The following is a 14,048-nucleotide window of genomic DNA, read 5'->3' on the forward strand; positions in this document are numbered from 1 at the left end:
GGGGGGGGGGGGGGGGGGGGGGGGGGGGGGGGGGAGAAGGTTTAAAGTGCACCTCATATTGAAATGCTGTATCTGCTACACAAAACCAACTGGTGCAGCGAGGTTCTCTCCTCATCCGCTTCAGTTCCTTTAGCTCCTTGAACTCACGTATAACATTCCTTCTGCAATCTCTACAAAACCTCTTGCTATCAAATCTGCATCAAGTAACAAAGTTCTCAATACAGGCAAAACAAAGAAGTTATCAAAACAAGTAGAATAACTACACTTCCACCAGTTTACTTGAGCAAGAAATTACTAAAGGTTTTGTTCAGAGTCTACTCAAATTATCCACAGAATCTAGACAACAGGTTCACTTACTTCTACCTTAAAAAAGAAGCTCATAAATCCTACTTCAACTTAGTTGGTAAAACATAGTTTGGTTTATGTTCAAAATAGATACCATAGCATACACGGTGCAGAAACTAAAAGAATCTAAACAACAAAGTCTATGATCCCTCATTTCAAAATTCAAATAGTCGATGCAATACAAGACACCGAAAATTGATCTTAACAAACCTATCCCCCTTGGCTTTTTCTTTTAAAGGGGTGTTTAAGTAGAGACGGTTTTCTATCAAACAAATAGAAAATAAACAAGTTAAAAGAAATTAAGGTGAAAACACAACTGGACAGGTGAATAGTTTAGAAAAATTCATGATTGAGTGAGATGGAGATAAAATTCTGAAAATTCTAAGATTGTAGTGGGACAGATTGGGCACATCCCTAGTGTATGCATCAACCATTTCCTTGGTGATAAACAATTAAACATTGAGCACAGCTTATAATGGACAGAATTTATTTTTTCCCAAAGAAATTTGAGACCAAACAATATTAACATTGGCAATATCTTCAAATATAACAGTAGAAAACTTAAACTGGTTAGATAAAAACCAAAATGAGTTGGCATATCCACCTTAAGACTTCACTTTCCATGGGACACAATATTTGCATAGGAACTAGGAATTAAGAGAAGACATAATTAGTGCCTTCCAAGTTAGCTTGTATCATAAATGTAACAATTATGGGCAATGGCTCATGCCAGTGATGAGTAATCAATCAACTCCTACGTTCACCAAACCAACTGGACATTTGCTTACCATTATCCAAATTACACTTGTACAAGTAAACAGTTTACTTGCTGAGAGAGAATGAAACAGAGAAAATGAAAAGAAACGAGACGGCTGAAACACACCTGTACATAAGCCTTTCAATAAAGTCCTCTTCCTTCATTCTTAGAAGAGACTGGCGAGTCTCTTCTCCAAGGGCTGACCAAAAATCTACCAATGTGTCAACCGAAAGTCTGGCAGTGTGAAGAGCACATGTTTCTCGCGTTCCATGACCTCTTCCATAACCAGCCATTCCTTGACTTATCCAACCTCTACCACCTCCACCGCAGGCATCAGGATACAGCAATTCCCTCTCACGTTCTCTTGCACGTGCACTGTCGAAAACCTGCTTGGGACAAAAGGTGAAATAGGAACAAAAGCACTAAAAGAAAAAGGAATTGGCAGATAACTAAAATGGCACTAACATTTTGGAGTCCTTTCAGAGATTTTGTGAATATATAAGAGTCTAGTAGCGTAAGGGCTCCATCTCGAGTTGTGGTTAAGCCTCCCCAAGGATGCACTGATGGATCTTGTACATCATCTTCACCTTGACTTTTCAAGGTCCCTATTCCATTGCAAGCATGATGCATGCCTGCTCCCTCCTGTTGCAAAGACTTCCCATACGTGACAATTTGCCAAAAACCTTCCAGCAATAACCCGTTGCACCTAGAGCAATACATATTCTTACGAGCTTGCTCAAAAAGCGCTTGCTTATCAATCCTCAAAAGCTCCTGTCGAGCTTTGGATGGAAGCTCACTCCAAAACTACAAGACAAAAATCCCCATTACTAAATAAATAGTCCATAGCAAAAATAACTATGCATCACAAAACAAACATACACTGTTTTATTGATAACCACATTGCTTACTATAGTAATGATCAAAATACAATTTGATCTATTAAATTTTTTAGATGCTGCCAAAATTATGTTGAGGTACCAAATTTATCAAGCAGCATTGCTCCACTCATCAGTCTTTCCCAGTTTGAATTTGAAAACTAGGATATATAGTTCTGCAAATTAAGTTTGAATAACAACTTAAGTTCTTTACAGCCTAGTACTCCTTAAAGCAAAGGAGCATGGAACAAGCAAGCAAGCAGGCAGATATACATCCTAATTCGATCTCGTGAGTCAGATATAAAACCATCCAAATTCAATTCATTCCACTAATCAAAATTCACCAATGAAAACGAATGCACGAGTGCCCCAACACAACCATTAACAAGTCAATAACAAATTCATTTGCTGGTTAAAATCCAGTACCTTCTGGAGCTGATTGTAGCTGACGTCGTCGCGATGCTTTGACCAGAATCCATTGCCGGAAACGGATCCATTAAAAGAAACCGCCCCGCTGTGCTGATCATTCCTCTGCGTTAATCCTGGCATTTCTTCTCCTTCAATCCAATCGCACCGCCAATCCTCTCACCATCTCCTCCAAATTCCAATCAAATCCAAACAGCCAATCGAGAAAAACCGCGCAGCAGATTTATTCATACACACTACAGATCGAATCATAAAACCAGTAAACAGCAGATGTCCAATCTGATTTACCTGTGAATCGGATTGAGAATCTAAGGGTGAATTTTGATCGAAGAAAATCGAGAATTTAGAAGAAGAGATGATTCGAAGGGCGGGGGAGATAGATATAGGGGTTGGCGTTGATGACTGATGAGATTTGCTGCTGTGTATGTGTATGTATTTGTCTACGCCTGTAGCTGTATATATGTGTATATTATGACTGCGTATATGATGTAAAAATAATGTAATGTTACTGTCTTTAGAGAGATAAATGAGGAGAAAGAGAGAAAGAATAGCAGTCCTTGCCTCCCTGGCTTGGCAACTGTTAACATCACAATTACCGTACCATTTATTATCAGCCCGTAATCATACTTACTATTTACATAATCATACATATTGAATCTTATTTTTTCAATGAATACACTAGACTAATCCTAAATCATCCGAACCTTTGTCAAAGAGCCAGTAGAGGTCTAAAGGAAGTAAATGAGTCACCTCGTTAATGGGGTAAATCAGCCTAGCTTATCTATAGATGATTAGTTTAAATAGAGAAGATCAATGCACAATTATCTAGATTATCTATAGTTGTATGGTTTAAATCGATAAAACAATTAGGCAGCTCTCACGGATAGTTGAATTTGAAATACTATGGTTATCAATTCAACTAACCAAACAATTTATATATTGAATTTTCTGTTATCTTTGAACTATAATTTAATATTCTAGATTTCGTAGACACTACGGAGTTGAGGATACTCTACAAAAATTTCTATTATCATACTTTGTAGGATCAAACGCTTATCACTACGTCAAAAGTTATAGCTAGTCCAACAATTCCCTCCCAGCACCAACCAGTAATCCTAACCCTGATACTAATTGTTGGATCAAACGTTTATCACTATGTCAAAAATTATAACTAGTAGTGAATGCGTAACTTTATTTCCTTATACTTATATAGCAGTCAGTGCCACGATCCGATGATAAGATACTAAACTCATCTCTCTGAGCCGCAACCCAACATACGTACTAGCTATTACATCTACACAGCATTACTGAAAGGAAAATAGTGAGAATAAACTTAATAAATTGAAATATTGAATCTTTCACCAAAGTGAAAATTTGAGGGGCTTATTCGGGACAAGGTAGATGGGTTAAGGGTTTCGTCACGAAAGTTGGAACTGTAGACAGTGTCTTAACGGAGTTGTGGGGACTAAGGGAGGGTCTATAACTCGGGTTGAGGTATCCTTCATGAACTTAGAGGGGAATCATGAAGAAGGGGTTGTCACCCTTATCAACGACTGCAATGCGTTGATTGAGAAATTTATCTTAGTTTGAGTTTCCCATATTAATAGAGAAGGGAATAAATGCGCGGATTACCTCGGGAATCTGGGTCAAACTATAGATTGGGTCTGTCCTTAGACGATTGTGGGTAGATGCACATGGAATTCCAAATCACAGAATTCGATAATGCTCTTGCAAAAGGGCCTCATAAGCACGCAACAAAATACTAATACAAGCATGTGTGTAATTTTATAATTATCTTTACTAATATTTCACTAAATTGAACATTTAAACTTATAACTTATTATCTATATGTACACTACCATATAACTAGGATGAAAGTAGTAGAGATAAACTTGATAAATTAGAATATTGCAGAATGGTATATTAATCTGGACGAAGCTCAAATGGGCGCTTGTTGTCATTTTAATATAGATGACAGACTAGCTTGTCAATTTGCCTAACATGACAATTTTTTTTCCATACAGTAGAACATTTAAAATTAAACTCTCAAATCAACAAATCGAGCATAAGGAAATAAATCTAAGAAAGATATGTTTGAGAGTTAGAGATACCATTGCCTAGTTGTCCCCATTCGCTATTCGCTTTTCTGATTGACAGATCGAGATGAGACCATCAGGATGAGACAAGGCTCGCTGCAACTGGCCATCGTCGAATCACCATGAAAGTCACCGCTCACCATTGTAGATCGAAAGTCACCGCTTGGCATCGTCAATAAGAAGTTGCTAGATATCCCCAGCTGGAGTACTCAATTTTGCTACAATACTCGAAGTGGTGATTGTTTGATTGATGGGTTTTAGCTCAAAGTTTAGTTTGACATATTTTTAACTCTGATATTTTACTATTTTAACTTTAAAATTATCACAACCCTAATTTTTATTACTAATTTGTAATTTTTTTAAATTGAGCACCTAGTGTTGTTCACAACCTTAATAATTTGATGGACAATGGGGAAAGGAAGGGCACTCCTAACAATTTTTATACTAATACAAACATGTGCAAAATTATTTAGATGTGTTTAGATGTACAACATATTACCAAAATGAAAGTACTTGGATAAACTTGGTAAATCATAATATTGTAAAATTGTACATTTGATCTTGTTGTGACACAATTTTATAATTATTATTAGATTATAGTTTAATAATATTATTTTTAAATGTTATAAACCTCAGCCTAGCCACTGACTAGGTGCTAGGTATCCCTAAGACAAGTTGAAATGGGCGCTAGTCGCCATTTTAATTTGGGGGCAAACTAGCTTGCCAATTTGCCTAACTTTTGACCGCTTTTTTCCTACACAGTATGAAAAAAAAAAAATCTAAATCATCAAATTGAGCATAAACAAAAAAATAATAATAATAAAAAAAATCTAAGAAAAATATGACAGAGAGTTAGAGATACAATCACCTAGTTGCTGTCATTCACCTTTTTGATTAACAGATCGAAGCGACACTATCGAGATGTGACGACGCTCATCGTCGCAACTCGCTATCAGCCAATCATCATGGAAGTCCCTTTCTCACCATCGATTTTCGAAAGCCACCACTTGCCATAGTTGATAAGAAGGAAGCTGCTAAGCATTGCTCGCTAGTTGGAGATTTACTTTTACTACAAAACTCAAAGAGATGATTGTTTAATTGATGGATTTTAGCCTCTAAAAGCTTATTTTGACTTTTTTAATTCTAATATTTTATTATTGTAACCCCACCTAAATATATCAAAACCCTAATTTTTATTACTAATTTGTAGTTTTTTTAAATTTTTTTTGCAAAGTGGAAAAAAAAAAAAATCAAGAAACTAAATCCCCAAACCACCAAATTGAGCATAAAATTAAAAAGAGAGAGAGAGAGAGAAAAGAAACCCTAAGAAAAATATGTCAAAGAGTTAGAGATATTATCGTCTAATTGTTGCCGTTCACCTTTCCGATTGACGGATCATGACGACACCATCGAGATGCGATAACACCCATCGCCACAACTCGCTAATAGCCAATCACCATGGAATTCGCCTTCTCATCATCGTAGATCGAAAGTCACTGCTCACCATCGTCGATAAGAAGGAAGTTACTGCCTCCCCCCCCCCCTCCTCTCCCCCGCGACTTTCTTGAGTTGCAGATATAGAAAGACGGTAGAGGGGTGCCCTTTGTCCAAGGGGATTGAGTCCATTTTGTTTTTCTTTTGTTGGCTTCGCCTTTCCCTTTTTCCCCACCATAAGAAGGAAGCTAGCTAGCTACAAGACAACGCTTGTTGGAGTATTAACTTTTGCTGCAAAACTTTAAAAGGTGATTGTTTAATTGATGAATTTTAACCTATCAACATTTATTTTAACTTAATTATTTTTAACCCTAATATTTTACTGTTTTAACCCCCACCTAAAAATACCAAAGCCCTAGTGTTTATTACTAATTTGTATTTTTTTAAATTGGACACCTAGCGATGTTCACAACCTTAATACTTTATTTTATGGACAATGGTGAAGGTAGAGGTACTCTTAACAAATTTTTTACTAATACAAGCGCGTGTATAATTCTCTTAATATCTTTACTAATCTTCCACTAAATTGAACACCTAAACTTGCAACTTAGTATTTACATGCACACAATATTCCCAGATGGGAAGTAGTAGGAATAAACTTGGTAAACTAAAATATTGTAAATTGGTGCATTTGAACTTGTAACACAGTTTTCTAATTATTCTTTGACTATAATTTAATATTGTATATTTTCAGTGTTGTAAAACTTGACTTAGGTGTCAGCTACGTGCTAGTCGCCTCTAGGCCAAGCAAAAATAGGTGATAGTCATCATTTTAATCGATGAGCCAACTAGTTGGCCAATTTGCCTAACTTGCTCTTTTTTTCACACAATAAAATATCGAAAACTAATCCCCAAATCGAGCATAAACAAAGAAACCTAAGAAAGATATGCTAGAGAGTTAGAGATACCATGCCCAATTGTCGCCCTTCGCTTTTCCCATTGACGGATCGGGATAACACCATCAAGATACAATGACACCTATTGTGCAAACTCGCCATCGCCCATCACAGTGGAATTCGCCCCTCACCATCGCAGATTAGAAGCCTTTGCTCGCCATCGTCGATAAGAAGGACTAGAATATTCACTTTTGCTGCTATAATTGATGACTTTTAGCCTTTTTGAAAGTTTACTTTTGACTTATTTTTAATCCCCACCTAAAATTATCAAAACCCTAATATCAAAGTGCAGTGAATGACAAAGATTATTGCTTTGTTGTCGGTCAGGCAACTCTCATGGACTTGAATTGGGACACCTCGTCGTCAGTCAACGTACATTCACATTTACCTTATTGGTCTTTCCATTATTAACAATTCTCTTATCAATTGAAGATGCAATGACCTCATAAAAATTTACCTTATTGGTCTTTCCATTATTAACAATTCTCTTATTAGTTGAAGATGCAATGACCTCATAAAAATTTAGCCCAAGGGAAGTAGTGGCATGCATATACTGCAATGGTGAAGTTAAACCACGACGGTGGGAAAGACAATCTAAAATGCGAGTCTACGAGAGAGTGACAACGAACTATAATTCAAGCCAAGTCAATAGTGATGTTACTATTACATCCCTAAAAATGTTATATGAAGTACTATATGACTAAAATGATTAAAGATTTATTAGTCATATGATTTAATTAGATAATAGTGAAACAAGAGGACCAAATTAATCAAATCAACATAATCAAGAGACCATTTGATAACTAACTCTATTTTTATCATTTTTATTTTAGAATCTACTTTTGATTGATGCAATTTACACAAGGACTGAATTTTCAAAATTTATAGTTATAAATGCATAATTTCTTTTGATGTCAAGACACGGTCATATCTTANCCCCCCCCCCCCCTCCTCTCCCCCGCGACTTTCTTGAGTTGCAGATATAGAAAGACGGTAGAGGGGTGCCCTTTGTCCAAGGGGATTGAGTCCATTTTGTTTTTCTTTTGTTGGCTTCGCCTTTCCCTTTTTCCCCACCATAAGAAGGAAGCTAGCTAGCTACAAGACAACGCTTGTTGGAGTATTAACTTTTGCTGCAAAACTTTAAAAGGTGATTGTTTAATTGATGAATTTTAACCTATCAACATTTATTTTAACTTAATTATTTTTAACCCTAATATTTTACTGTTTTAACCCCCACCTAAAAATACCAAAGCCCTAGTGTTTATTACTAATTTGTATTTTTTTAAATTGGACACCTAGCGATGTTCACAACCTTAATACTTTATTTTATGGACAATGGTGAAGGTAGAGGTACTCTTAACAAATTTTTTACTAATACAAGCGCGTGTATAATTCTCTTAATATCTTTACTAATCTTCCACTAAATTGAACACCTAAACTTGCAACTTAGTATTTACATGCACACAATATTCCCAGATGGGAAGTAGTAGGAATAAACTTGGTAAACTAAAATATTGTAAATTGGTGCATTTGAACTTGTAACACAGTTTTCTAATTATTCTTTGACTATAATTTAATATTGTATATTTTCAGTGTTGTAAAACTTGACTTAGGTGTCAGCTACGTGCTAGTCGCCTCTAGGCCAAGCAAAAATAGGTGATAGTCATCATTTTAATCGATGAGCCAACTAGTTGGCCAATTTGCCTAACTTGCTCTTTTTTTCACACAATAAAATATCGAAAACTAATCCCCAAATCGAGCATAAACAAAGAAACCTAAGAAAGATATGCTAGAGAGTTAGAGATACCATGCCCAATTGTCGCCCTTCGCTTTTCCCATTGACGGATCGGGATAACACCATCAAGATACAATGACACCTATTGTGCAAACTCGCCATCGCCCATCACAGTGGAATTCGCCCCTCACCATCGCAGATTAGAAGCCTTTGCTCGCCATCGTCGATAAGAAGGACTAGAATATTCACTTTTGCTGCTATAATTGATGACTTTTAGCCTTTTTGAAAGTTTACTTTTGACTTATTTTTAATCCCCACCTAAAATTATCAAAACCCTAATATCAAAGTGCAGTGAATGACAAAGATTATTGCTTTGTTGTCGGTCAGGCAACTCTCATGGACTTGAATTGGGACACCTCGTCGTCAGTCAACGTACATTCACATTTACCTTATTGGTCTTTCCATTATTAACAATTCTCTTATCAATTGAAGATGCAATGACCTCATAAAAATTTACCTTATTGGTCTTTCCATTATTAACAATTCTCTTATTAGTTGAAGATGCAATGACCTCATAAAAATTTAGCCCAAGGGAAGTAGTGGCATGCATATACTGCAATGGTGAAGTTAAACCACGACGGTGGGAAAGACAATCTAAAATGCGAGTCTACGAGAGAGTGACAACGAACTATAATTCAAGCCAAGTCAATAGTGATGTTACTATTACATCCCTAAAAATGTTATATGAAGTACTATATGACTAAAATGATTAAAGATTTATTAGTCATATGATTTAATTAGATAATAGTGAAACAAGAGGACCAAATTAATCAAATCAACATAATCAAGAGACCATTTGATAACTAACTCTATTTTTATCATTTTTATTTTAGAATCTACTTTTGATTGATGCAATTTACACAAGGACTGAATTTTCAAAATTTATAGTTATAAATGCATAATTTCTTTTGATGTCAAGACACGGTCATATCTTACACTAATTATTGAATTTTTTTGGATTATGATATGAATATCTGATTTCATAAAAGTTAAATTTAGTCAAACTTGATTCACGGAGAAATAAATGCAATTTGTAAGTTTTCTTAATGGTTTGAATGTATGTTTGTGTTACGATGGCAAATTACTAATTTTTTATCTTCCCCCAATTACTAATTTTTTATCCTTTCAATATTTTATAATTTGCATGGATCCCAATTGATTGGTGCAAGTTATAAAATATGATTATTGGGATTTTATAGCGTTGTCATGCCATCCATTATGAAAATTTATGATCAACATCAAGGTGTTGTTGGAATTTATCTGTCATTATTAGCCATGAAAATTGCTTGAAAAGTATAAAAGCATTAGCTAATTTATTATTTTGGTCAATGATTCAAATCACCAGTGTGGAATCAAAAGTTAAGTTAAAGAACTCAAAGTTAAAACTATACGGAGTATTTCATAATATTTTAAAGTGATTTGATATTTTTATTTTATGATTTGCTAAATCTCCTTTGGCTAATGGACAAATTATTGTGTGGATTGTGGTCCACATAACTGTGTGACCACGATCTAAAACGAGTTATTTTTATGTTAAAAAATCTTGTTTCGTGCGCGTGTTAGAATAATGAACATTCTGAGATAAGATAATACTCTATTTTATGAGTTAGAATAATGTACTTTGTGTTAAAATAATGAAATTTATGGGATAAAATAATGTATTTTATGAGTTAGAATAATGTACTTTATGTGTTAGAATAATGCATGTTATTAGTTAGAATAATGCATAATGTACTTTATGCGTTAGAATAATGAAATTTTATGGGGTAAAATAATGTATTTTATATGAGTTATAAATTATAAAAATGTATTTATGAGTTAAAGTAATGTACTTTATGTGTTTTTGGACCGTGATCCAAGCAATAATGATTATGGGTAATGTGGGCCATAAACTTTTAGTACTTTCTGAGTTTCAGTGTCTCATTTTACCTGTCTGTCAAACAACTCTTACTTTATTTAATTTTTTTAGTAGTTTTTAATTATTTTTAAATTTATTTTATTGTTTAATATTATTTTAATGTAGTTTCTAAATATATAAACTTTATATACAAATACTAAACTTAACATTATTGATAATTGAATTGAAATAATTTTAGTCAAACCTCATTAATCGAACCAAACACATATATGCCATTTTGTTTGTCTAATTATATATATAAAGAGAGAGAGAGAGAGTACGTAAGCCAAGGGGCCAGATTCGACTCCCATGAGGCACTGCACCAGGTGAGGATTTGTGGACAAATCCAAATTATTGATATAGTCATATAGTAGATCTAAAGGTTGAAAATAAAGGAAAAAAATGAAAAAAAGATTGAGTCATTTTCATAAATATTAGAAGTACAAATTTCAAAAGTTTGTAATATTTATGAAAATAACTCCGCTTATTTTTTTTACTTGATTTCATATCCCTATTAGATCGATTGTTTGTATTTATTCACAGACTCTCACCTAGAGAATGCTTTTCATATGAATAATAATATATGCTATTTATCGTAATTTAATTTATAATAATAGTTTATGTCAAAAATATCTTAAAATAGTTTACTATTAATAAAAAAAATCATACTTTTACAACTTTCCGCCCAAATTAATTTTCAAGCTATTACTATATAAAATCTAATAATTATTATGGTAAATAATAGTTTAATAAATGCAACAACTTTTATTTATATATTTTTATACTTAAGTATAATAGTATAATTGCACAAATCCATTTTATGCAACGCACGAGTGAGAATACTAGTTATAGTAATAATTTAAACTCACAAAAAAAAATAACAATTCTATCTACTAAATATAAAAAGAGCCAATAAAGTTATGTCTCTAAATGAAATAAAAAAAATATTGGTATAATTATTTGTTTAAAAGAATGGTTCAGGTAACTTATGGATATTGAATATGACACTACCATGTATGTAACTTATAAGTAATGAATTGAGCACTTATTTAATATTACATGTGGTTGGTCAATTAACATATGGTTGAAGTTGACTGAGCTCGAATCGAGCTTTAACTGATTGAGCGGCTCGCGAGGCATTCGCAATCGACTCGACTCATTTGCAGTCCTAGGTTGAAGTATATATAAATGGTTCTTCTCTAACAACTTGGAGTAACTCCATGAAATCAATAGAGTTGGTAAGTGAAAAGCTATGATGACATATATTTTTTGATCCTACAATACACCTGCCCCACCAAAAAGAGCATGCATGTCAATCCCGGTGTGGTGGAGAATGTTAGTTTATTGCAACATAAGTGTTTCAATTGCAATGTCTATTGGTGTAAGGATTTCAAGTATATCACTATAGTTTTAATATATTTATTGTTTGGATATTAATATTATTCTAACATAATATTGTAAAAGCCTTGTTTCCAACAATTAGACGGTGGAAGAAGGAAAATACTACATGAACTCCCATTCCATATTCCAACTTATACTCTCTCTCACAAACATTTGATATAGACACCTATTTTGAGACCTATATAATGAAATATTCAATCCTTATTTGCCACATCATGGAGTAAAAGTGAGGAAGTAGAATTTAAGAGTACATAGCACTAAAACTCTTGGAAGAAATAGGTTGCAATAATACAAACTAGTAAACTTGGAAAAGTAGAGAATTAAAGTAGGTAGTACATTGATTAATTAAGGTTTACTAGTAGTGGAAAACATAAACATTGTACTCCACGACAGCATCGCCGGTTTTGGGATCATATGTGTGCGTCTTGGCCTGAGCATAGCCGCGAGCAAATCGGAAAAGCCCACTCCCGCCCACCACCGGCAACTCCCTCACGGCGGAAACCACCGTGTTCCTGCCCACCACGCTCAGGCTGCTCCCGTTATACTTGCCTTCCACGAACGCGAAGTTGAGGACCATTAACAGCCCTATCTCGTCGATTGCCGCCGAGGCGTATATGCCCTGAGCCCTTCCCACCAGCTTGGAGGAGACGTCTGGGCCGGCGGTCAAGGGGTCGTCCATCATGGCCATCATCCCGAACCCAGTGGCGGACTTGTTGGTGGCGGCGGCCTCGGCTATTTTGACCGCGGTGGGGTTTTTGCCGCTCACTATGTCGTGGAAGAAGAAGCGGAGGTGGCTTAGCTTCTCTGTTTTCAGTCCCATGGATTTCTTGGAGAGTTTTCTTGCGAATTCTTGGGAATTGACTGGGAAAAGATTTGAAGCACAGAGGAGAACGAGGAGGATGAAGAGGGAAGAAGAAGAAGTGAGTTTTTGAAAGGTTTTAGCCATTGTGGTCTTGGAATTCTTCACTTCCCACTTTCCCTGCTAGTTATGTATTCAAGAAAGGAGCGGAGCGGAGTGGAATGGGTACACTTTAATTTATCTTTCTAGCCCACCCCTGTCTCTGATCCCACATTTTGACTTGTAAAAATAATAAAATGTTTTTGTTCACAAGAAGAAACAATTTATATGGTGGATCAGAATCTACAGTGCACTAAAGTCCAATATACAGAATTTGACTTCATAAAATATATAATTTATGTTCATATAATTATATAACTGATGACACATAAACACTTAACATAATATGCAAAAAAATATGTTCATAATGCACGGAATTAATGTTCATTATATCGTGTTTATGTGCATGTATGTATTATGAACATAGTTCTGTACATTATAAATATAAATTATAAACCTTATGAAGTCAAATTTTGTGTATTAAACCAGGATCCACAGTATACTGTAAATCCTAGTTTACGATATAAGGATTAACAAAAAGCTTACCCCATCGAGAATAACTCTCGTACTACTGTTGTTAAACTTCGATTGTATATTTTCTCAGTCTATCATTCACAAATTAATTAAGCTTTCCGTGTGGGCTCAAGGTGAACCGCGGACAGCGGTGTGTGTGGTTGGTTCAATTGTACGTATTTTCAACACACTTTAACCTACCCATACACCATTTGTCGTGTTTGTGGCAGCACCGACTCATCAATAATCATAATGTTACATTGAAACAATGATTTCAAAGTCAAAAGTGAATCCAAACTTTGAAGGTTCGTGGGCCATTTGAAGGGTTACAACCTACTACAATTTTGCCGTGCTTTGATTATTGGAAAAAAAAAAAACTATTTTTATCTAATTTTGTTCTCTTATTTATATATATTGGAAGGAGAAACCCAAAAACAATCTACAAATAATCAACCTGTAGTATACACTTGCCGCCATGAAAGGAAGCCGACAATGTTGTTTGCAATCAAATAGGCCACCTCTTTTGAGAGTTTTTAAGAATGTACAAGTCCTTAGGGAATCTCTTAAAATTTTTTGCAAGGGCGTCTGCTAGGCTGTTCAACTCCTCGGGCAATCAATGAAACCTGTCAATCTTCATATTTACGTAGCTCTTGGG

At 34.8% G+C, this 14,048-nt stretch overlaps 2 protein-coding genes across 2 annotated transcripts in view; both read right to left on the reverse strand.

Moving 5' to 3' along the window:
* Positions 1–2,850, reverse strand: part of LOC116020618 — an 8,106-nt gene extending 5,256 nt beyond the window's left edge. The window contains exons 1-4 of the mRNA XM_031261092.1: positions 2,404–2,850; positions 1,568–1,906; positions 1,229–1,488; positions 53–194 (exon numbers count right to left, since the gene is read on the reverse strand). Of these exons, the coding sequence (XP_031116952.1) occupies positions 53–194; positions 1,229–1,488; positions 1,568–1,906; positions 2,404–2,526 (864 nt within the window). The 5' untranslated portion in view covers positions 2,527–2,850. The remainder of the gene's footprint in view (positions 1–52; positions 195–1,228; positions 1,489–1,567; positions 1,907–2,403) is intronic.
* A 9,232-nt stretch (positions 2,851–12,082) lies between these two features.
* On the reverse strand, positions 12,083–13,040 carry LOC116020096 (dirigent protein 22-like). The gene has a single exon (XM_031260574.1). The coding sequence runs from the start codon at positions 12,926–12,928 to the stop codon at positions 12,338–12,340; it is 591 nt and encodes a 196-aa protein (XP_031116434.1). The 5' UTR covers positions 12,929–13,040; the 3' UTR covers positions 12,083–12,337.
* Positions 13,041–14,048: the final 1,008 nt, after the last annotated feature.

The sequence above is a fragment of the Ipomoea triloba genome, chromosome 1 (genome assembly GCF_003576645.1).
Source record: "Ipomoea triloba cultivar NCNSP0323 chromosome 1, ASM357664v1".
NCBI lineage: Eukaryota > Viridiplantae > Streptophyta > Magnoliopsida > Solanales > Convolvulaceae > Ipomoea > Ipomoea triloba.